At 50.6% G+C, this 17,613-nt stretch overlaps 1 protein-coding gene across 1 annotated transcript in view; it reads left to right on the plus strand.

Moving 5' to 3' along the window:
- The first annotated feature begins 1,508 nt into the window (after nucleotides 1–1,508).
- Nucleotides 1,509–17,613, plus strand: part of LOC122365357 (S-adenosylmethionine decarboxylase proenzyme-like) — a 42,401-nt gene continuing 26,296 nt past the window's right edge. Inside the window, exons 1-7 of the mRNA XM_043336501.1 lie at nucleotides 1,509–1,526; nucleotides 5,582–5,717; nucleotides 9,105–9,191; nucleotides 9,566–9,692; nucleotides 10,044–10,146; nucleotides 10,533–10,771; nucleotides 11,399–11,491. Coding sequence (XP_043192436.1) covers nucleotides 5,608–5,717; nucleotides 9,105–9,191; nucleotides 9,566–9,692; nucleotides 10,044–10,146; nucleotides 10,533–10,771; nucleotides 11,399–11,491 — 759 coding nt within the window. The 5' untranslated portion in view covers nucleotides 1,509–1,526; nucleotides 5,582–5,607. The remainder of the gene's footprint in view (nucleotides 1,527–5,581; nucleotides 5,718–9,104; nucleotides 9,192–9,565; nucleotides 9,693–10,043; nucleotides 10,147–10,532; nucleotides 10,772–11,398; nucleotides 11,492–17,613) is intronic.

Here is a 17,613-nt window from a genome sequence, read left to right on the forward strand (position 1 = left end):
ATTTCAAGTCACAGGTCACCTCAGGTCAGGAGTTATTGAGGTCAAACTGAGGTCATGTTCGAGTAAAAATGAGCAAAAAACATGACATCTTGAAACGCTCACCAATTCTACAGCTAACAAGCAATTTTAAAGTTCTTTATGTGGTTGTGTAGAGAAAAGACGGCGCTACAAAACTGCTATCTCGGATTTTCGAAATTTTTGGATTTTGACCCCCAAAAATCAAAAAAATGATTTTTTTTAGAAAAACTCAAAAAATTTCCAAAATTTTTTCGAATTTCGAAAAAACCGGAATATATGTGATAGTCCCTGCGCTCTTCGATATACATACCAAATTTTAGATCGATACCTCTTTTTTTGGCCAAGTTATAGCGAAAAAACTGTTAAAAATTGATGACGTCAAATTTTTGAACTCAATTTTTAGCAATTCTAGACCTCGTAGCGCAACACGGAGACCACCATTGAACTCCCCGTGACGAGCTGCATCGAATCGATACCCATTTTATGCAAAAATATCAACTTTGAAATTTGACCTAATTTGACCTGACCTTGACCTGACCTTGACCTGACCTTGACCAAAACGTGACCTAAGCTGGCCCTTAAGTCTGTCTGACCCACATAATCGCATTTTTCATGTAAAATGGACCATAAAACATGTATCACACGACACTTTCATATTGTGACCCCCCAGTGACCTGACCTCTGTGACCTGACCTGGTATCAGTGACCTCAAATAGCAAAATATGTGTTTGAAGAACATTTCCCCATCGATGATTTTCAATGAAATGCATTTTACACGATTTTACAACGCATTTCTTGAAATGCCTGTAAACGGTGAAAATTCGACCTTTGACCTGACCTGTGACGTCATCGGTTTGACCGAGGTCAATGAAATTGGGTCACAAGGTAGTTCCCCGTTGGGGCTATCCAACACCGTTTACCGCTTGTCGCTATGTTGCGTGGTTCTCGAGATCTGAGGGGGGGCCAAAATGGCCCCCCCCCATCAGACCGCGTTGCTCGGCAGACCCCATCTGGGCGCGGGTTAATTATGCAACAAATTCACGTCTTTCGGCATTTTATTATCAATGACGTCATTTACATCCAGCTGAGCGCTGAAAGAAAAGTAATTAGAAATAATGAATGAAAGATAAACAAAGTCGGCATTCGTGGCATAAATTGAGACGAAAACAGCGAGGTAGGTTGGATTGAGTTAGGTGGCGTTTGGGGAGGGTTTTCGCTGATTTTTGCTTACCTAGCTCTATTTTTACCATCGAGAAATGTTACCAATGGAATGCTCTCTCGATTGATGTGTAAATTTCGTGGTATTCTCTAGATATATTTTCAGGGTTCTAGATCTTCGTTTTTTCAGCATTTTGGCGCAATACCTATATCATGTCGTCACGGACGTTCTTTCGATGCATGTTTTTCTATCGATGAGGGAGGTATTACTGGGCATGATAACTGCAGCGGGATGAGTCGACCTGTCCCAGCGGGACACCATGGGACTTAGCCTGTCCCAGCGGGACAAAGTGGGACTCAGCCGACTACTGCAGGACATAGTGGGACTCTCACTCAACCGACTCCAGCGGGACTAATTGGGACTAAGTCGACCACAGCGGGGCACAATGGGACTCGGCCTGTCCAAGCGGGACAAAGTGGGACTCAGCTGACTACAGCAGGATGTAGTACGGGACTCAGCCAGCCGACTACAACGGGACATAGTACGGGACTTGGCCGGTCTCAGCAGGACACAATAGGACTCGGCCAGTCCCAGCGGGACAAAGTGGGACTCAGCCGACTACTGCGGGACATCGTGGGACTCCGCCGACTGCAGCGGGACAAATTGGGATTCAGCCGACTACTGCGAGACACAATGGGACTCGGTCGGTCCCAGCGGGACAAAGTGGGACTCAGCCGACTACTGCGGAACATAGTGAGACTCAGCCGGTTCCAGCGGGACCGGCTCCAGTAGTCGGCAGAGTCCATAATACTCTGTCAACGATTTATTGGGTACCGTAAAGTGGGGCTATTTGAAACGGATTTTACAGTTTTTGGCCTCTCCCTTTAATACAGTTCATATTTCTTATAGCATGTAAATTGCAAAAATGTAGTTCTCTGTGAGCGCTTTCATATAGGTGTATTTTGGTTCAGCTAGTAATAATGATTAAGGTTATTTTTTATGTTAAAGCCTGTCTCAAATAGCCCCATAGGGTGGGGCTATTTGAGACAGTTTAGTTGCAAAGAAATTAAAGAAAATCGGTCACGCTAGACATAATTTTTTAAACGCCATCCATTTGGAAATTGAATTTTGATCATTTTGGCAAAAATTGTTTTTTTCAAAGACTGTTATATGACCTTTATATTCAACCTTTTCCTTTTTCGTAGGACAGTTCATTTCGGTAGGGTATAAAATTGCATCACTATATGCTAAGGCTATCATAATATGATGTGACCCATAGCTTTCAAACTGACAGGATGATCATCAACGACTATTTTAAAGTCATCGACAGTAAAATTTTGAAAGTAAGTTTTTGTATATAGCCCCGGTGACGTGAAAACATATATACCGAAAGTCGGTGGGGCTATTTGAGACAGTCTCGCTACCTTATGAAGCACACTGTAATGAATCAAACAAGGCAAAAGGCTTCCCAAAACATTTGAGTGAATGGTCTGCATGATTGTTTGTTCCTTTGTACATCTCCATGCGAAGAAATAACAGAAAAATGTTAAACGGTTTTGATATTATGCCGATTTTCCTCGATCGCTGCATGCTGTATCAATTGGTCGGTTACCCTATCACATCAAGTATGTACTTGGATAGGCTCACCTAACAGTACGTTCATGTGTTAAGTAACATTCAATGGTGTTTTTTGGCCAACCAAGGTAGACATATGTTGATTGTCGAATGAGTCAGTGACTGATGAAGCACATTTTAAGCACATATTCATCAGAATAACTAGTTTGGTCACCAGCTAAAGGGTTATTATGTTACACTACGAACATGTAAATATTGCTTGCTGCTAAAAGTACCTACCATGAACCCACTGCACGTTTATGACCACGACCGATTCACCGGTGTTGCTTATGTCGAACGTTCGATGCACTTCAGGTAGATGGCGGTAAGTTTTCTCGGGTGCATCGCATCACCGTTATCATCAGCTATTTGGCATATCCGTTGAGGTTTGACCAGGTGGGCATCATCGGGATTCTGAGACAATGGGTTACGCAATCGGCAGTACCGTTAACAATATTTAATATTTTCATGGAAAATGTGCTTAACCTATAAGCAAAAAGGTAGTAACGATAGATACAGTGGCGAAGCTGTTAAAACTTCAACTTTTTTAAGCTGCAGGTAGGGGTCCTTTTCGAGCAACTTAAATTGTGCGTTTTTCTGTATTTTGTATTTTATTACTAATTTCTTTCAGAGCTTTTCGAAATTTTCAAAAAGGTTATTCAGAGCATTCACTGTTCAATTCCACATTAGCCTAAGCAAAAATGACGAAAAAACATCAAACGGTTTTCATTTTACAGCGATTTTACTATACCATCACCTTACTGTCTCAAATAGCCCCACTGTCTCAAATAGCCCCACTTTACGGTACCTACATATGTTCGACGCAGCTCACAAGTTGAGTCAAAAGATCCTCTCCATTATCCATAAAGCGCGAAGGTCTCTGCGAGCCCTCTAAATTATCACATTGCAATACCAGAATGAATAATGAGGAAAATCACTTGGACTACGTTTAGACTGTTAACTGTATTGTATTACCATCTTGCTAAAGATAATACATATATTTTATTATCGTATGAAACAGAATCTAAGGCTGTTGCGACTTGCGTTATGCATCATTGGTAAACGAGATGCGCTCGGGTCATGTGAGAGTTTGGCTATGGCGTTGTGGCTCGGTGGTAGGGAGGTATGTGCATTATGCGTGGCTGATGGCAGGCTGTGAGGACTTTGCCGCGGCTCATGTAGTCAAATCCGCTGTGAATGATTTTTCGATCAGATTCGTTCGACACAGCTAATGAGCTAACGAGTGACGCCGGAAAGCACCCCTCCCCGCCGTGAAAGCGGGGAGGGGTGTTTCCTGTCTAACACGGCTCCTGGGCCACATAGCGATAAGCGGCATTCGAAAGAGCGTCAAAAATGATGAAGAAGAAATGCTGCGGTTATTTTTATCTTAGCTCAAAGTTCAGGTCGCTGGAGGTCATCAAAGGTCAAATTTTGCCTGTATTTACGAAACAACGGCGCATAATTCGGGAACCAATAGATCTACAGAGTCGCGGAAAAGCACGCTCGATGGCCCTTTTAACTCTCTTTCTGGAGCGTATCCACAGACTCAGGTTTAGCGTTTAGAGGGCAAAAACTATAAAAATACCTGACCGCTATGATGAAGGACGTTTTTTTTCTGTAATAACTGTTGACTCAAGAGATTTAGGACATCACTTTTGCCAGCTTCGTGTTCCTCTCGTCGAGACCTGTCGAATGAACTATAATTTGACCTTGAAATGTCATTTTTAAGATTTGACCTCAGGTCAAGGTCATGACCTGATCGGAAAAGGTCATGTTGCAGATCAGGCGACTTGTATCGTCGAGCTGAACACATCTGAGGTGTTTTCATCGCTTTAGCCTGTATCTATCTAAAGTTATCGTAAAAAGATGCTGGGGACCTTTCATGACCTGAGATGACCTCAGGGGCACTAAGAGGGTTCACGGGTGCAATTTTCAGATTGGATGTGTCGTGTTTACCTTTAAACCGATGTTTGAGAGTGTTGGGAACGACGTTCGTCCAAAAGAGGCGCATTTCATTTTTCTTCCTTTGACTTATAATGGGAGGGTCGAAAAATTGAGCTGACCTGAGGTCGCTGATGTCAAAATTCCGAGATATACGTGTTATACATATTGCTGCTGTTATCAATCGCTGAAAGGTTCAAAGCGATCGTTCAGTCGGTGTAGCTATGGCGATTGTGGGATTTTTTCTGATGTAAGGTCACTTGATGTGACCTGGTGACCGGGTTAAGTTAGTTTTTGGAAGGAAATCTGATGGCCAAGAGTTGATTGAGGGGACCCCTACCACTACATCTACCCCCGTCCCCCACCCTACCCCTACGGCCTACCCCTACCCCTACCCCTATCCCTATTCCTACCTAACACCCAACACCTACCTCTGGTAGAAGTTTAGGCTAGGCTGGGTTAGGAGACCTTCGATGAATTTTCATGATATTTGCTGCACTCATGAGCATCATTTTTAGATTCAGGACATTGAGAAACATGGAAAGCAACAAAATTTACCCTGTAAAAAACATGTGGACCTCGGCGTCACTAATACCAAACTTCAAGCTGATTTTTCACCTGCCAAGAGTGCGAAAATGTATGGCTGGATCAGCCGCTGCAACCTCCCCTTTCCCCCCGTCCCCTCCCCTCGCCCTGATCATGGAAATCAGATGTTTTGCATTGAGGGTGTTTGCTATGCGTTTTACTTGTGGTACTTGTGGTATGCATATGCACTCCATGTTAGAATGTGAGCTGTCATTCTTCCAAGTGGAGTTGATGTGAAGCTGACGTAGCGTGTTTTACTTTCAGGCTCCCAGCAAGAAGACCTTACCAGCATGAAAGAAGTCGCTGAACATTTTTTTGAAGGGGTCGAGAAACTTCTCGAAGTATGGGTCGGTCCATACGATCACAGAAATCAGAAGAGTGACCTCAGGAACATTCCCAGGTAATTTGGAATTATATCGATGATTTTCCATTCCTCCTGTGTCGGGGTTTTATCTGAACCTCAGCATGGTAATCCGATCGTCCGATCCCCCCCCCCTCCCCCCGGGCCCGCGAGGGAGCAGACGTTACCAGACCGTTTCACGGGAGTTTTGAATGTAACACATTCGGACTTCGACCCCTTCGACCTAACCGTTGCTGGAAGGCGATGGATGGAAGTGGCGGGGCTAGAGACGACTAACCCCAATAAATATTGATTTCCATTGGCGCGATAATGATACTCTTCGTTCTCTTCGCCGGTGTTATACACACATTTGAATTGAGCATTTACTGAAGCAGTCGATCTTGCCTTAACTTTGCCTGTCATTTATGCAGGTGTTTGAGACACGACGGCCTCCACCAATGCACTCAGGAGGCACTGAAACAGTCAATTCTTACCTATCGAGAGACACCTGAAACAGTCGGTTCTCACCACTCAGAGGGCACTGAAACAGGCAGCCCTTACCGCTCAGTAATATATGGTACGGAACTAGATCGTTGTAAATGATTTTTTTTAAAGACCTATGTTGCTACTGGATTTTTGAACGAGGCCGAAGGCCGAGGCAAAAACTTAATTAGGAATAAAGTCTTGATAATTTATCAACGGCCGAGTTAGGTATGTGTTTTACTTTATGCCAACGTTAAATTAACTTTCTAGACCAAAGCTCTCAGCCTTTCAACGAGGCCATCCCAAAATATTGGATGGAGTGCAGACCAGACTGGTGTAACATTTTGACCGTGGCCAATTTGCTTACACCAGTTTGCACCACACCTCTCCTGCTAATGTATTTGAATAGGTCAAGCACACAGTAATGGCATGCGGCTTAAATATTCTCGAAAACAAAATGTTACACTTCACATTCCAGTTGCAGTCACACATCTCATAAACGCCTCGATTCACCTCGCAAACATACGTAGGTAACATAAACACACCGCCCTGATAAACACACTGGCCACGGGTGTTTACAGTGCCTGTGGGCGGCGACCATGTGCTTAACTGAACTGCCGGCCACGCTGGGAACGGGGGCGATGGTAACGGGGCCGGCCGCGCTGGTAACGGGGCCGGCCGCGCTGGTAACGGGGCCGGCCGCGCTGGTAACGGGGGGTGCTGGTAACGGGGCCGGCCGCGCTGGTAAGGGGGGGGGCGCTGGTAACGGGGCCGGCCGCGCTGGTAACGGGGGCGCTGGTTACGGGCCGGCCGCGCTGGTAACGGGGGCGCTGGTAACGGAGGCGCTGGTTACGGGGCCGGCCGCGCTGGTAACGGGGGCGGCCGCGCTGGTAACGGGGGCGCTGGTAACGGGGCCGGCCGCGCTGGTAAGGGGGCCGGCCACGCTGGTAACGGGGGCTGGCCGCGCTGGTAAGGGGAGGGGGGGGGGGGCTGGTAACGGGGCCGGCTGCACTGGTAACGGGGGCGCTGGTTACGGGGCCGGCCCTGCTGGTAACGGGGGCGCTGGTTACGGGGCCGGCCGCGCTGGTAACGGGGGCGCTGGTAACGGGGCCGGCCACGCTGGTAACGGGGCCGGCCACGCTGGTAACGGGGGCTGGCCGCACTGGTAAAGGGGAGGGGGCGCTGGTAACGGGGGCGCTGGTAACGGGGCCGGCCGCGCTGGTAAGGGGGCGGGGCGCTGGTAACGGGGGCGCTGGTAACGGGGGCGCTGGTAACGGGGCCGGCCGCGCTGGTAACGGGGGCGCTGGTAACGGGGCCGGCCACGCTGGTAACGGGGGCGCTGGTAACGGGGCCGGCCACGCTGGTAACGGGGGCGCTGGTAACGGGGCCGGCCACGCTGGTAACGGGGGCGCTGGTAACGGGGCCGGCCACGCTGGTAACGGGGCCGGCCACGCTGGTAACGGGGCCGGCCACGCTAGTAAGGGGAGGGAGGGGGCTGGTAACGGGGCCGGCCGCACTGGTAACGGGGGCGCTGGTTACGGGGCCGGCCCTGCTGGTAACGGGGGCGCTGGTTACGGGGCCGGCCGCGCTGGTAACGGGGCGACCACGCTGGTTACGGGGGCGCTGGTAACGGGGCCGGCCGCGCTGGTAACGGGGGCGCTGGTTACGGGCCGGCCGCGCTGGTAACGGGGGCGCTGGTAACGGGGCCGGCCGCGCTGGTAACGGGGGGCGCTGGTTACGGGGGGCGCTGGTTACGGGGCCGGCGCGGCCGCGCTGGTAACGGGGCCGGCTGCGCTGGTAACGGGGGGGGGGCGCTGGTAACGGGGCCGGTCGCGCTGGTAACGGGGGGGTGCTGGTAACGGGGCCGGCCACGCTGGTAGGGGGAGGGGGCGCTGGTAACGGGGCCGGCCACGCTGGGAACGGGGGTGCTGGGAACGGGGCCGGCCGCGCTGGTAACGGGGAGGGGGCGCTGGTTACGGGGCCGGCCACGCTGGTAACGGGGCCGGTCGCGCTGGTAAGGGGGATGGGGCGCTGGTAACGGGGCCGGCCACGCTGGTAACGGGGGCTGGCCGCGCTGGTAAGGGGAGGGAGGGGGCTGGTAACGGGGCCGGCCGCGCTGGTAACGGGGCCGGCCACGCTGGTAACGGGGCCGGCCGCGCTGGTAACGGGGGCGCTGGTAACGGGGCCGGCCGCGCTGGTAACGGGGGGATGCTGGTAACGGGGCCGGCCGCGCTGGTAACGGGGCCGGCCGCGCTGGGAACGGGGGGGGGGGGGGGCGCTGGTAACGGGGCCGGCCACGCTGGTAACGGGGGCGCTGGTAACGGGACCGGCCGCGCTGGTAACGGGAGGGGGTGCTGGTAACGGGGCCGGCCGCGCTGGTAACGGGAGGGGATGCTGGTAACTGGGTCGGCCGCGCTGGTAACGGGGCCGGCCACGCCGGTAACGGGGCCGGCCACGCTGGTAACGGGGCCGGCCGCGCTGGTAACGGGGCCGGCCGCGCTGGTAACGGGGCCGGCCGCGCTGGGAACGGGGGGCGCTGGTAACGGGGCCGGCCACGCTGGTAACGGGGGCGCTGGTAACGGGGCCGGCCGCGCTGGTAACGGGAGGGGGTGCTGGTAACGGGACCGGCCGCGCTGGTAACGGGAGGGGATGCTGGTAACTGGGTCGGCCGCGCTGGTAACGGGGCCGGCCACGCTGGTAACGAGGCCGGCCGCGCTGGTAACGGGGGCGCTGGTTACGGGCCGGCCGCGCTGGTAACGGGGCTGAACCCGCTCTGCGGCAGTTTCTAGCACTTCTCGTCGTTTTACGGTAGTGTCCTTATATTATGCTAGTCGCCATTGCCTTGTATTGGATGATGGGTTTACTAAATGGCATTGTGGCGTTTCGGATGCGTGCTGTAGTGTGTGTGTGACGGGATTGTGTTGCCCGTTGAGCTGTGACTGATGCCTCCGGCGGCGGCTGCAGGGAGGCGCTCGATGAGCTGATGGAGGATGCCAAGTGCGAGATAATCAGCACCCGCTCCAGCAGCCTCGTGGACGCCTACGTTCTCAGGTGGGTACGCTCGTCTGACAAACGGGCCTATTGGCCGGAAATAGCCGGGATGTGCAAACACCCGCCGCTCTTTGAGATATGAAAATGACCGGGGATAACAGCAGTGGCTAAGTTTGCACCAGTGGGCTAAACACTACTAAACTAAACACAAGACACCTCAACTCTGACCCAAGACTGCCTTCAGGCGTTGTCATCTGGCGATGTTCCTGACGATGTTGTCAGTTTTGCGGGCCTAGCGTTGTGTGGTGGCCCGCCAGAGCTGATGTTTGGCTCGTCCGGTGCGTTGCTGGCCCCACTGTGCAGAGGGTGGGTGATCCGTGCGCCGCTTCTCCGGCCGTGGTGTGTGAGACTAATGGCTGGCTCATCTTCCGCAGTGAGAGCAGCATGTTCATATCGCGCTGCCGGTTCATCCTGAAAACGTGCGGCACTACAACGCCGCTGAAATGTATCCGTCGCCTCCTGGGCCTGGTCAAGCAGCATACCGGCTTCACACAGGTGGAGGTAAGTCATGTCGAATCACCTTTTGTTTTGCTAATGAATGTTGCCCGGTGCATTCGTTAAGTGCTGGGGGTGTCAAGGTCTTGCAACTATCAAACTGAAGTCCAAACAACTTTTGTTCTAGTACACGGAAACCAACTTTTCTCAAACGATTCTAAAAAAGCAATATCAGCAGGGCGGAAGAAGGCTCTGTCCCCGCCCGCTCGCTAACTCGCAGGCTTCCCGTCCCCGGCCCCGTCCACCCTGAATCCTTCCGTATGGCCCGTTTCGCACAACGGTTCGGTGTTGTTGTAGTGTGACGCCTTTTTCCCACACGGCTCATGGTGACGCTGTCATGTTCGTGGTGGGCCTCAGGACATTTTCTACTCGCGGAAGAACTTCCGCCAGCCGAGTCTGCAGGACGAGACGCACCGCAGCTTCACGGCCGAGGTGGAGGCTCTGGAGAACATGTTCCCCAGTGAGTAGCGCGCGGCCTCCTCGCGCCGCGGGCGGGCTCGGGCCAGCCAGCTGATGTAATTAAGGGTCTACTTTATCTACACGTGACAATGCTGTATTCATTTTTGTGATTTGCGTGGGTGATGAAGACGGAGATTTCATATGGGCAGGATCTAGGTATCGTCAGGGGCCCACAATATTGTAATGCGTCTGGCCAACCAGTTTCAGTTGTACCGGCCCATGTTCCACTGAGTCCGTTGTTGATGGCCGCCCCGCCGCGTGCTGTCGCCGCCGGCCGCGTGCCGTGTGCGCGGCGCTGACTGACCGCTGCCCGCGGCGGGCTGTCGCCGCGGGCCGCGCGCCGTGTGCGCGGCGCTGACTGACCGCTGCCCGCGGCGCGCCGCTCAGCCGGGCAGGCCTACTGCCTGGGCCGCCTGAACGGCGACTGCTGGTACCTGTTCGCGCTGGACCGTCCGTACGCGCTGCTGGCTGGCGGCCGGGTGGGCCCGCTGGCCACCCCGGCGCTGGCCGCGCCGCACCGCCACCAGCCCGATCAGACGCTGGAGGTGGTGATGACAGACCTGGAGCCAGAGGTGATGGCGCTCTTCCACCAGAGCCAGTGCGCCACTGCAGCTGAGGCCACCAAGGTACGAACTACACGGACACTGACACTGACACTGACACACTGATATACACTACTGACACACTGACATCAGAGTCAGTGCGCCACTGCAGCTGAGGCCACCAAGTTAGTTACCGCAGTTACCGCACGTACCGAGTTACCGCAGTAGGCGTTCAAAGTTATCTTAAGATGTGTGTGTCATGTCGTTAGTTTCGCTCTGGTATTTGGCGGCGGTGGCCGCCGTGGTGCTTGGTGGTGGTCTGGGTGTCCTCAACACCCAGACAGCGCCGCCACCAGTGTGTGCTCTGCCCCGCTCCGTTACATAAGGCGCTGATGGAACGCGCTCCTCTGCCGCGTGCTCGGTTTGTGAGTCACGGGTGTGTGCGTCCTGTCCGGCCGACGCAGCTGTGAACCCTGGCCACTTACCGCTTGTCAGTTCCGGCCTTCTACCGAAAAACTGTGACTCTGCCACTTTCCAGCTGTGCGATATGTCCCGCCGTTTAAGACCATAGGATATAATTGTCCCAATATGTATGAAGCTACCGGTAGTGGATCTCGGTGATGCTCGTTCACAGTGTCCGCCTATGTTGTGTGGTCCGGGGACACGTGTTCGTGCGGCGCTGGTGAGCTAATGTTTGTGTTTGTGCCGCAGCGCTCTGGCATCGACCAGCTGCTGCCCGGAGTGCGGATCGATGACGTGCTGTTCGACCCGTGCGGGTACTCCATGAACGGCCTCCTGGACAATGTGAGTACGGAGCGCGCGCGCGCGCCGGGAGTGGTCGGTCACCCACCGCCGCGCCGCCGCTCACAACTGCCCGGGGTCCGTAGCCAAAGGTTAACTCGTTGATATACAGGGTGTCTCAAAAAAAGTGTCACGGTTTTGAACATCTCCCATTTCCTAACTACATCACCTACATCGTTCAAATTTTCCAGATTTAGTGGCAATATTATGACATTTTGTGTGGCAGAATTTCAAGTTCCTAAGCAAAATGGTTTTTGCACCGGAACAGAAAATCCAAAAATCTCAATTTTGGGCATATAGGAGATGGTATACGTCACAGTCTGCCGACGATTTCGGTATGACTTCGGCTTTTGATTGTTGCACCCAGCAACGTGCTTGTCAGTAATTATCTACAACTATTATAGACCAAAAAACGTCACGCAAAACAGACAATGAAGTTGCAATCACCCATTAGTCACAGGACAGCGCCGTTGCCATGCCTGACTCTTCCGTCAAAAGCTGCAGTCGCTGACACCGTGCAAAGGACTTGTGACACACTGCCACATTGCGCACACCCAGAAGCTGTGCACGTTTGAGTAGGAACTTTAAAACTGTCCATCAGCTATCCTTTCTTCTCTTTATGTGTTTTGGAACCAAACCGAGTAGAGGATTTTACCATCAAAGATGCCGTCGACTTTCGAGGCATGGAACTCGCGTCGTCTGAAAATCAATCAGAGTTGATCGTTGCCCATGTTTGTGGCTGTGCTTCACCTTGGCTGTGCTCCAGATGGCAGTTGTACACGGCGTTCTTACCTATAAAGGTTTCAAAAAAATGTATTGATGAGTTTGTTTCTGGATTCATGATCAGGCAAAAGGGGCCCGCTGCCCAGACTCTTTAGGATCGACGGCAAGCTGTGACGTACCATCTCCTACAGCACAAAAATTGAGCTTTTTTGTTTTTGTTCTATAATGTAAAAACCATTCTGCCTATTAACTTGTAATTTTACCACATAAAATGTCAAAACATTGCCACTAAATCTGGAAAATTTGAATGATGTAGGCCTTATGGTTGCGAAACGGGAGATGTTCAAAACCGTGACTTTTTTTGAGACACCCTGTACATCGCTTCTCGGCCTTTTGGCCGATATCAAAGTGAACTCGACTCGATGATACTGGTCACTAAGGCAGGCATAGATACGTGTTTACGGTGTATGACGATGTTTCTGTTCATGTTTGAAAGTACCGGTTTCCCCCTTCCCCCCCAAAAAAAAACGTTCCGAGGTAATATGAAGCTCCAATGACAGTGTTACTTATGCCTTAGATACTTGAAATCCTCGCGAGCAGCATGTAGCATTTCTGACATTAGTCGTACAAATGTAATAACTTTTTTGGCTGTTCGTTCTTCTTTTATTGCATTTGAAGTAAAAAGCGACCAAATTGTGAATTCACAACTTGACACCAATCATTTTTTTCCTCGGTCAATTTTTCCTTGTTCGTAAACCAATGCGCATGAGATGGGATTGGTCCTCCTGTAACGGCGCTGACCAGAGTTTGGTCAGCGCTTCCAGTACGGGATGCTTAGCATGATGCTGGCCGTAACCGACTTCCTGTACGGAGCTTCTATGATGACCCCCAGAGTGTTAGCTGGCGTGCTGGTCAGTGCTCCCGCGAACAGCCAGGTTTTTGGCGACTTTGTCTACCACTGAACTAGGTTCCTGAGCTGTTCTCTTGGGATAGGAACCACTGGCTGCTGTAGTCTCTGCACTTCAATTGTTGAAGCGTGGACACCCTATACGTACTGTCCAATTTAATCGAGACCACCTGTTGTAATTTTTAAATAAATGATAAATGCTGATTGATTACGAGCGAGCGAAGTGAGTCTTTTCAATATAACGGAAAAATCTCAGTATGAGCGGCCCGGCCCGGCCCGGCCTGTAACGCTTTTGAGAGGCTTATATCTCAGCAACCGCTGGACCGATTGGCCTGCGGTCTTTTTTGTTGGGTAGCCCCATCCCTTCTACCCCGTAATTGACTACTTTTGATACATCTCAGTGACCGTCGTGGCACGTGCCACGTGAAAAGTCAAGGGTGTTCAAGCTGTTTTGCAAAAGTAGTGATTTTGAGAGGCTCATATATCAGCAGCCGCTTGGGCGATTGACTTGCGGTAATTTTTGTAGGGTAGCTGCATCCCTTCTACCAAAGGACGGATACTCTTCATCTATGTGAGTGGTGTTGTGAGTGGTATGTGAGTGGTGTTTCAATGTAAGCGGTGTTGCGCAGAGCTTCTTCAGGAAGCACCGAAACTATCGTTCCATTTTCGATGTTTCTGATTTAGTGTTCATTACAGTTGAACTTAGCTCATTTCCATTGTGAAATTAAGAGTTGAACTGATAAATGGTCATGATCAATTTTGGCCAAAGGCCATAAATGGCCATGGCTATTTCAAAAATATCAGGAAACAAATCTTTTTTCTTTCTTTTTTCCTCCCTTTTTCCTTCCATATTTTTGATTGAGAGCGATGCATATCAGACAAGCCCGCTGGCTGGCTAAAACTCGTGCTTAGTTGAAAAACGTACCTACTTGGAGCCAAACACCTTTAAAAAACTATAGTAGCGATTTCAATATAGACCAAAACTATAAGCAAGTTTTGTAGCAGATTCCCTTGATCGTCGCTAAGTGCGACTGCGCCGTACAGCAAGGAAGTGACAGGAACCAAATGAGGGCCTCATTATTTATGATGCTTGCAAAAAGTGGGGTTGGGAAAAGAAAGGCAAGGAAAGCCACTTCTGCGTGGATTTACCTGAATAAATGGTGTGGGGTAAATACGATCAGACGACAGAACACAATGGGAGCCGGGGAGGAAGGGAGTAAATTGTAGAGCTGCTTAGTCGATCAGTCAGTTTCGCCCCCACTGAGAAAGTGTTTGGCCGTGTTGCATTGACTGGCGATCGCCTGTGTGACTCGTGCTCTCTGCCTCTGGCTCTCCAGGATGTTTCGGAGCTCGTAAGTAGTCGGTTCCAGTCCTGCATGTCACTGCTGGTTTTCCGTGCTCACTGCTCAGTGCTCACGTAGTGCTGCCGGATCTCCCTACCCCCCCCCCCCCGTTGCTCGTGTTTATTAGTGCGTACCGTCGTGAACCGGTTCTCTCTGACGGTGTTGTGCTGCCCCTGTGCCGGTTTTTCACGGGGATTAATGCATCGTTTTTTCCCCCTAGTTTTCAAGGGGTGAGAACGTCGTTTGAAAATGAAACCACGACAGATCGCGACTTTGTACCGCAATTAATAGCTTGTTTATAATAAAAAAAATGGACTAGTGAGAGTCGTGCCGGAGTCAGAGTTTGATGTTCTACAAAACTAAGCTATTTTCATTGTGATGACATCACAGACTTCACCGCCAAACCCAATAAAGTAGAAATATGTCGTGTTACCGGTGATTACATGCCAAGTTTCTTTGGCATTTAGCTTGAAAAGCAGAACACCTTTGACAGCAGCGACTATGCGGTACTACAGAAAATTGTATAGCCTGCCTAATGGTGCCCATTACTTAATAAATAAGTTGAGTATTTCGACGCCGTAGGTCGTAGGGGAGAGTGGGGTAAGATGCCCAGGGTGGGAAAGACGCCCCACCCCCTTAGCAGCGAAACAAAGAATTGAACCTGGAAATTAGTGTTCTTAGCGTAAAGTGCAAGACTGCCTTGTTAACTGCACAAAAATTTGCGAAGCTCAGTTGGCCAACGGCTGGATGGTGATTGCATGTTTTTATTTGCTTCTTTCAAAAAATAATTTGGTGTCAAAACATTGTAAATATCAAAGAAGGTAAATAATTTTTATGTCCCTTGCTATGGTCGTGATACATTAACATGCGTGTACTGTGTCCCAAACAGTTTGTTTCAGGGTGTAGTTTTATGGCTAACAAATTGTAGGTACTGATTTAATGTTAATTCGGTACCTTGGGGTAAGATGCCCCCTGCCCTGATGGGGAAAGATCCGTAGGCTGGCCTTCAAGGAACCCGTCAAATCACTTATTACATACTTGTGATGAGAGACAAAAGCCGATCTGGGACTATTGAGAGTCCAGTACGGTCGGGTGCTCCCCATGCCGGTCTCTCGGCCCACACAGCGACTTTTTGGGCGGCATCTGACTCTGAGAGCCCTCACGACGGCCTCTGTGGGCCCCATTATTGGCTCCAAGGCCCCTCACGACATCCTTTGAGGGCTCCCACGTTGGCTCCACGGGCCGCGCTGGGACCTGAGGTCCCCACGATGGGCTCGAGGGCCCTCAAGCATCACGAAGACCTATAAGGGCCCCACAGCGGTCTCCGAACGCCACCACGGAGGCTTGTTTGGCCGCGCGGCCCTAACGATGACCTCTGAAGCCCCTTACGGCTACTTTTGAGGGCCCTTACGATGACGTGTGGTGTCTATTGCAGGCTCGAAGGGACTACTGATTCGTTCAGGCGATTCACGTGCCCATTTATGTCACTTATAGTGCAGGGGGCATCTTCCCCAACGCCAGGGGGCATCTTTCCCACCTTGTTGGGTAAGATGCCCCTTTTCACTTCTTCAGGAAAATGCTTACTAGCATAAAAGCTATCATATTTCAGGCACGAAAGTGTGTTATTTTTTGCAGGAAAATGATGTCGGCTTCCGTTGAAACACGAAGTTTTTGCTTTCCGATCGTCATATTCGAATAATATATGAGACTGTAAAACCCTGGGCATCTTACCCCACTCTCCCCTATGTCTCGTATGAACTCTCGTAGGTTCGTATGTCCGCTTCTCTATGGAGTTTGGACCGTAACGAGGTACCATATTCGAGGTGGGTGCCGATTCTGTCTGTTTGTTACCGAGGTCACGGCATGGTGACACATCACGCGGACTACAGGCCAGACCGTTGCACCTAGCGCGCTGAATTTGCACAATGCACAACTTATAGACCAAGGATGCGCAATGTGCCTTTGAGGGATATGAGCTCGATCGGGTCGATAGCGAGCGCGTGGCGCGTGCCCAAAAAGTGCGAATTCGCGTCATAGACTTTACATGTGTAGGTCGGCATGCCAAATCGGGCAAAAACGGCTAAATTTAGCCGACACGGGTCCGGTCCCCGTGCTATATCTTGGTAACCGCGTCCCCGATCGGCACGGGAAAAGCAGCATCGTGTAGACTGAATTGAACGGGCTATCGAATGGTGTGCGGTGCAGAGGATACCACGTGTCACGTGCACCTGTGAGGGCACTTTATTTGAAGAAAAAAAGATGTTTGCACGGATTTGGAATTAATTTTGTGTTCCGGTGAACGTTAAACGGAGCGAGTTGAAACAACGCCTATTTGTCAGAGAAACGTACCTACCGCTTCTCATGGAAAATGGCGAAAAGCTAATCGATCAAAATCAAGGTGGTTCAAATCGTTAGAGAAAATGGTATTTGTCAATGATATGCCACTTTCTCAAACACGCTTAGCAATTGAAAATGGTATCGTAAGAAAGAGCATTCAATTTTTGTCCAAGATCCGCTCATCATTTTTGCATAACGAACGACAGTATGCTTGAAAATGTAAATTTGCTGAACCATTGCATACCTACACATTTTTTTTCGCGAAATAAATCGATATCTTTCACTTACCTTGTAGTCAGTTTTTAGCCCTTCCAAAAGCAGAACGTATGCTATTCCGATACGGGCACCTCAATGTGATGGATGTTTTTTTCTATAACAAAATGTTTAGCTGTCAAAACGCAATCGAACCACAGGGACACCAGACCAATCGACACAGGACCAAGCCATCACCGCGGATCGAAAATAACCATTCCTCGCGTTGCGGAGCAAGCGGGTCACCTGTAGCTACCATTTGGGTGTAATTACCCCGCGAGTTTCTGGGGGGTACGCCAAAATTTGGGTAGGTACCTGTAGGAAATTGATTGAAGTTTATTGTGACAAAGTTAAAAAAACGGTCGGAAAATGTTTGAGATATCGAGGTTTTAGTGACGTCATGATTTCTGAGTTTTCGACCAAAAACGGCATATGTTCAAAAAATCATATAAAATCACAGAATAAAGATACAGAGTAGACATGCCGTGAACGCCAAATAAACATGTATCACAGACTGCGAATACCAGTTTTGATTTTCGGGGATATTAGCCTACCTGGTTGAC

Source organism: Amphibalanus amphitrite, unplaced genomic scaffold (genome assembly GCF_019059575.1).
Source record: "Amphibalanus amphitrite isolate SeventyFive unplaced genomic scaffold, NRLGWU_Aamphi_draft 000734F_arrow, whole genome shotgun sequence".
Classification (NCBI taxonomy): domain Eukaryota; kingdom Metazoa; phylum Arthropoda; class Thecostraca; order Balanomorpha; family Balanidae; genus Amphibalanus; species Amphibalanus amphitrite.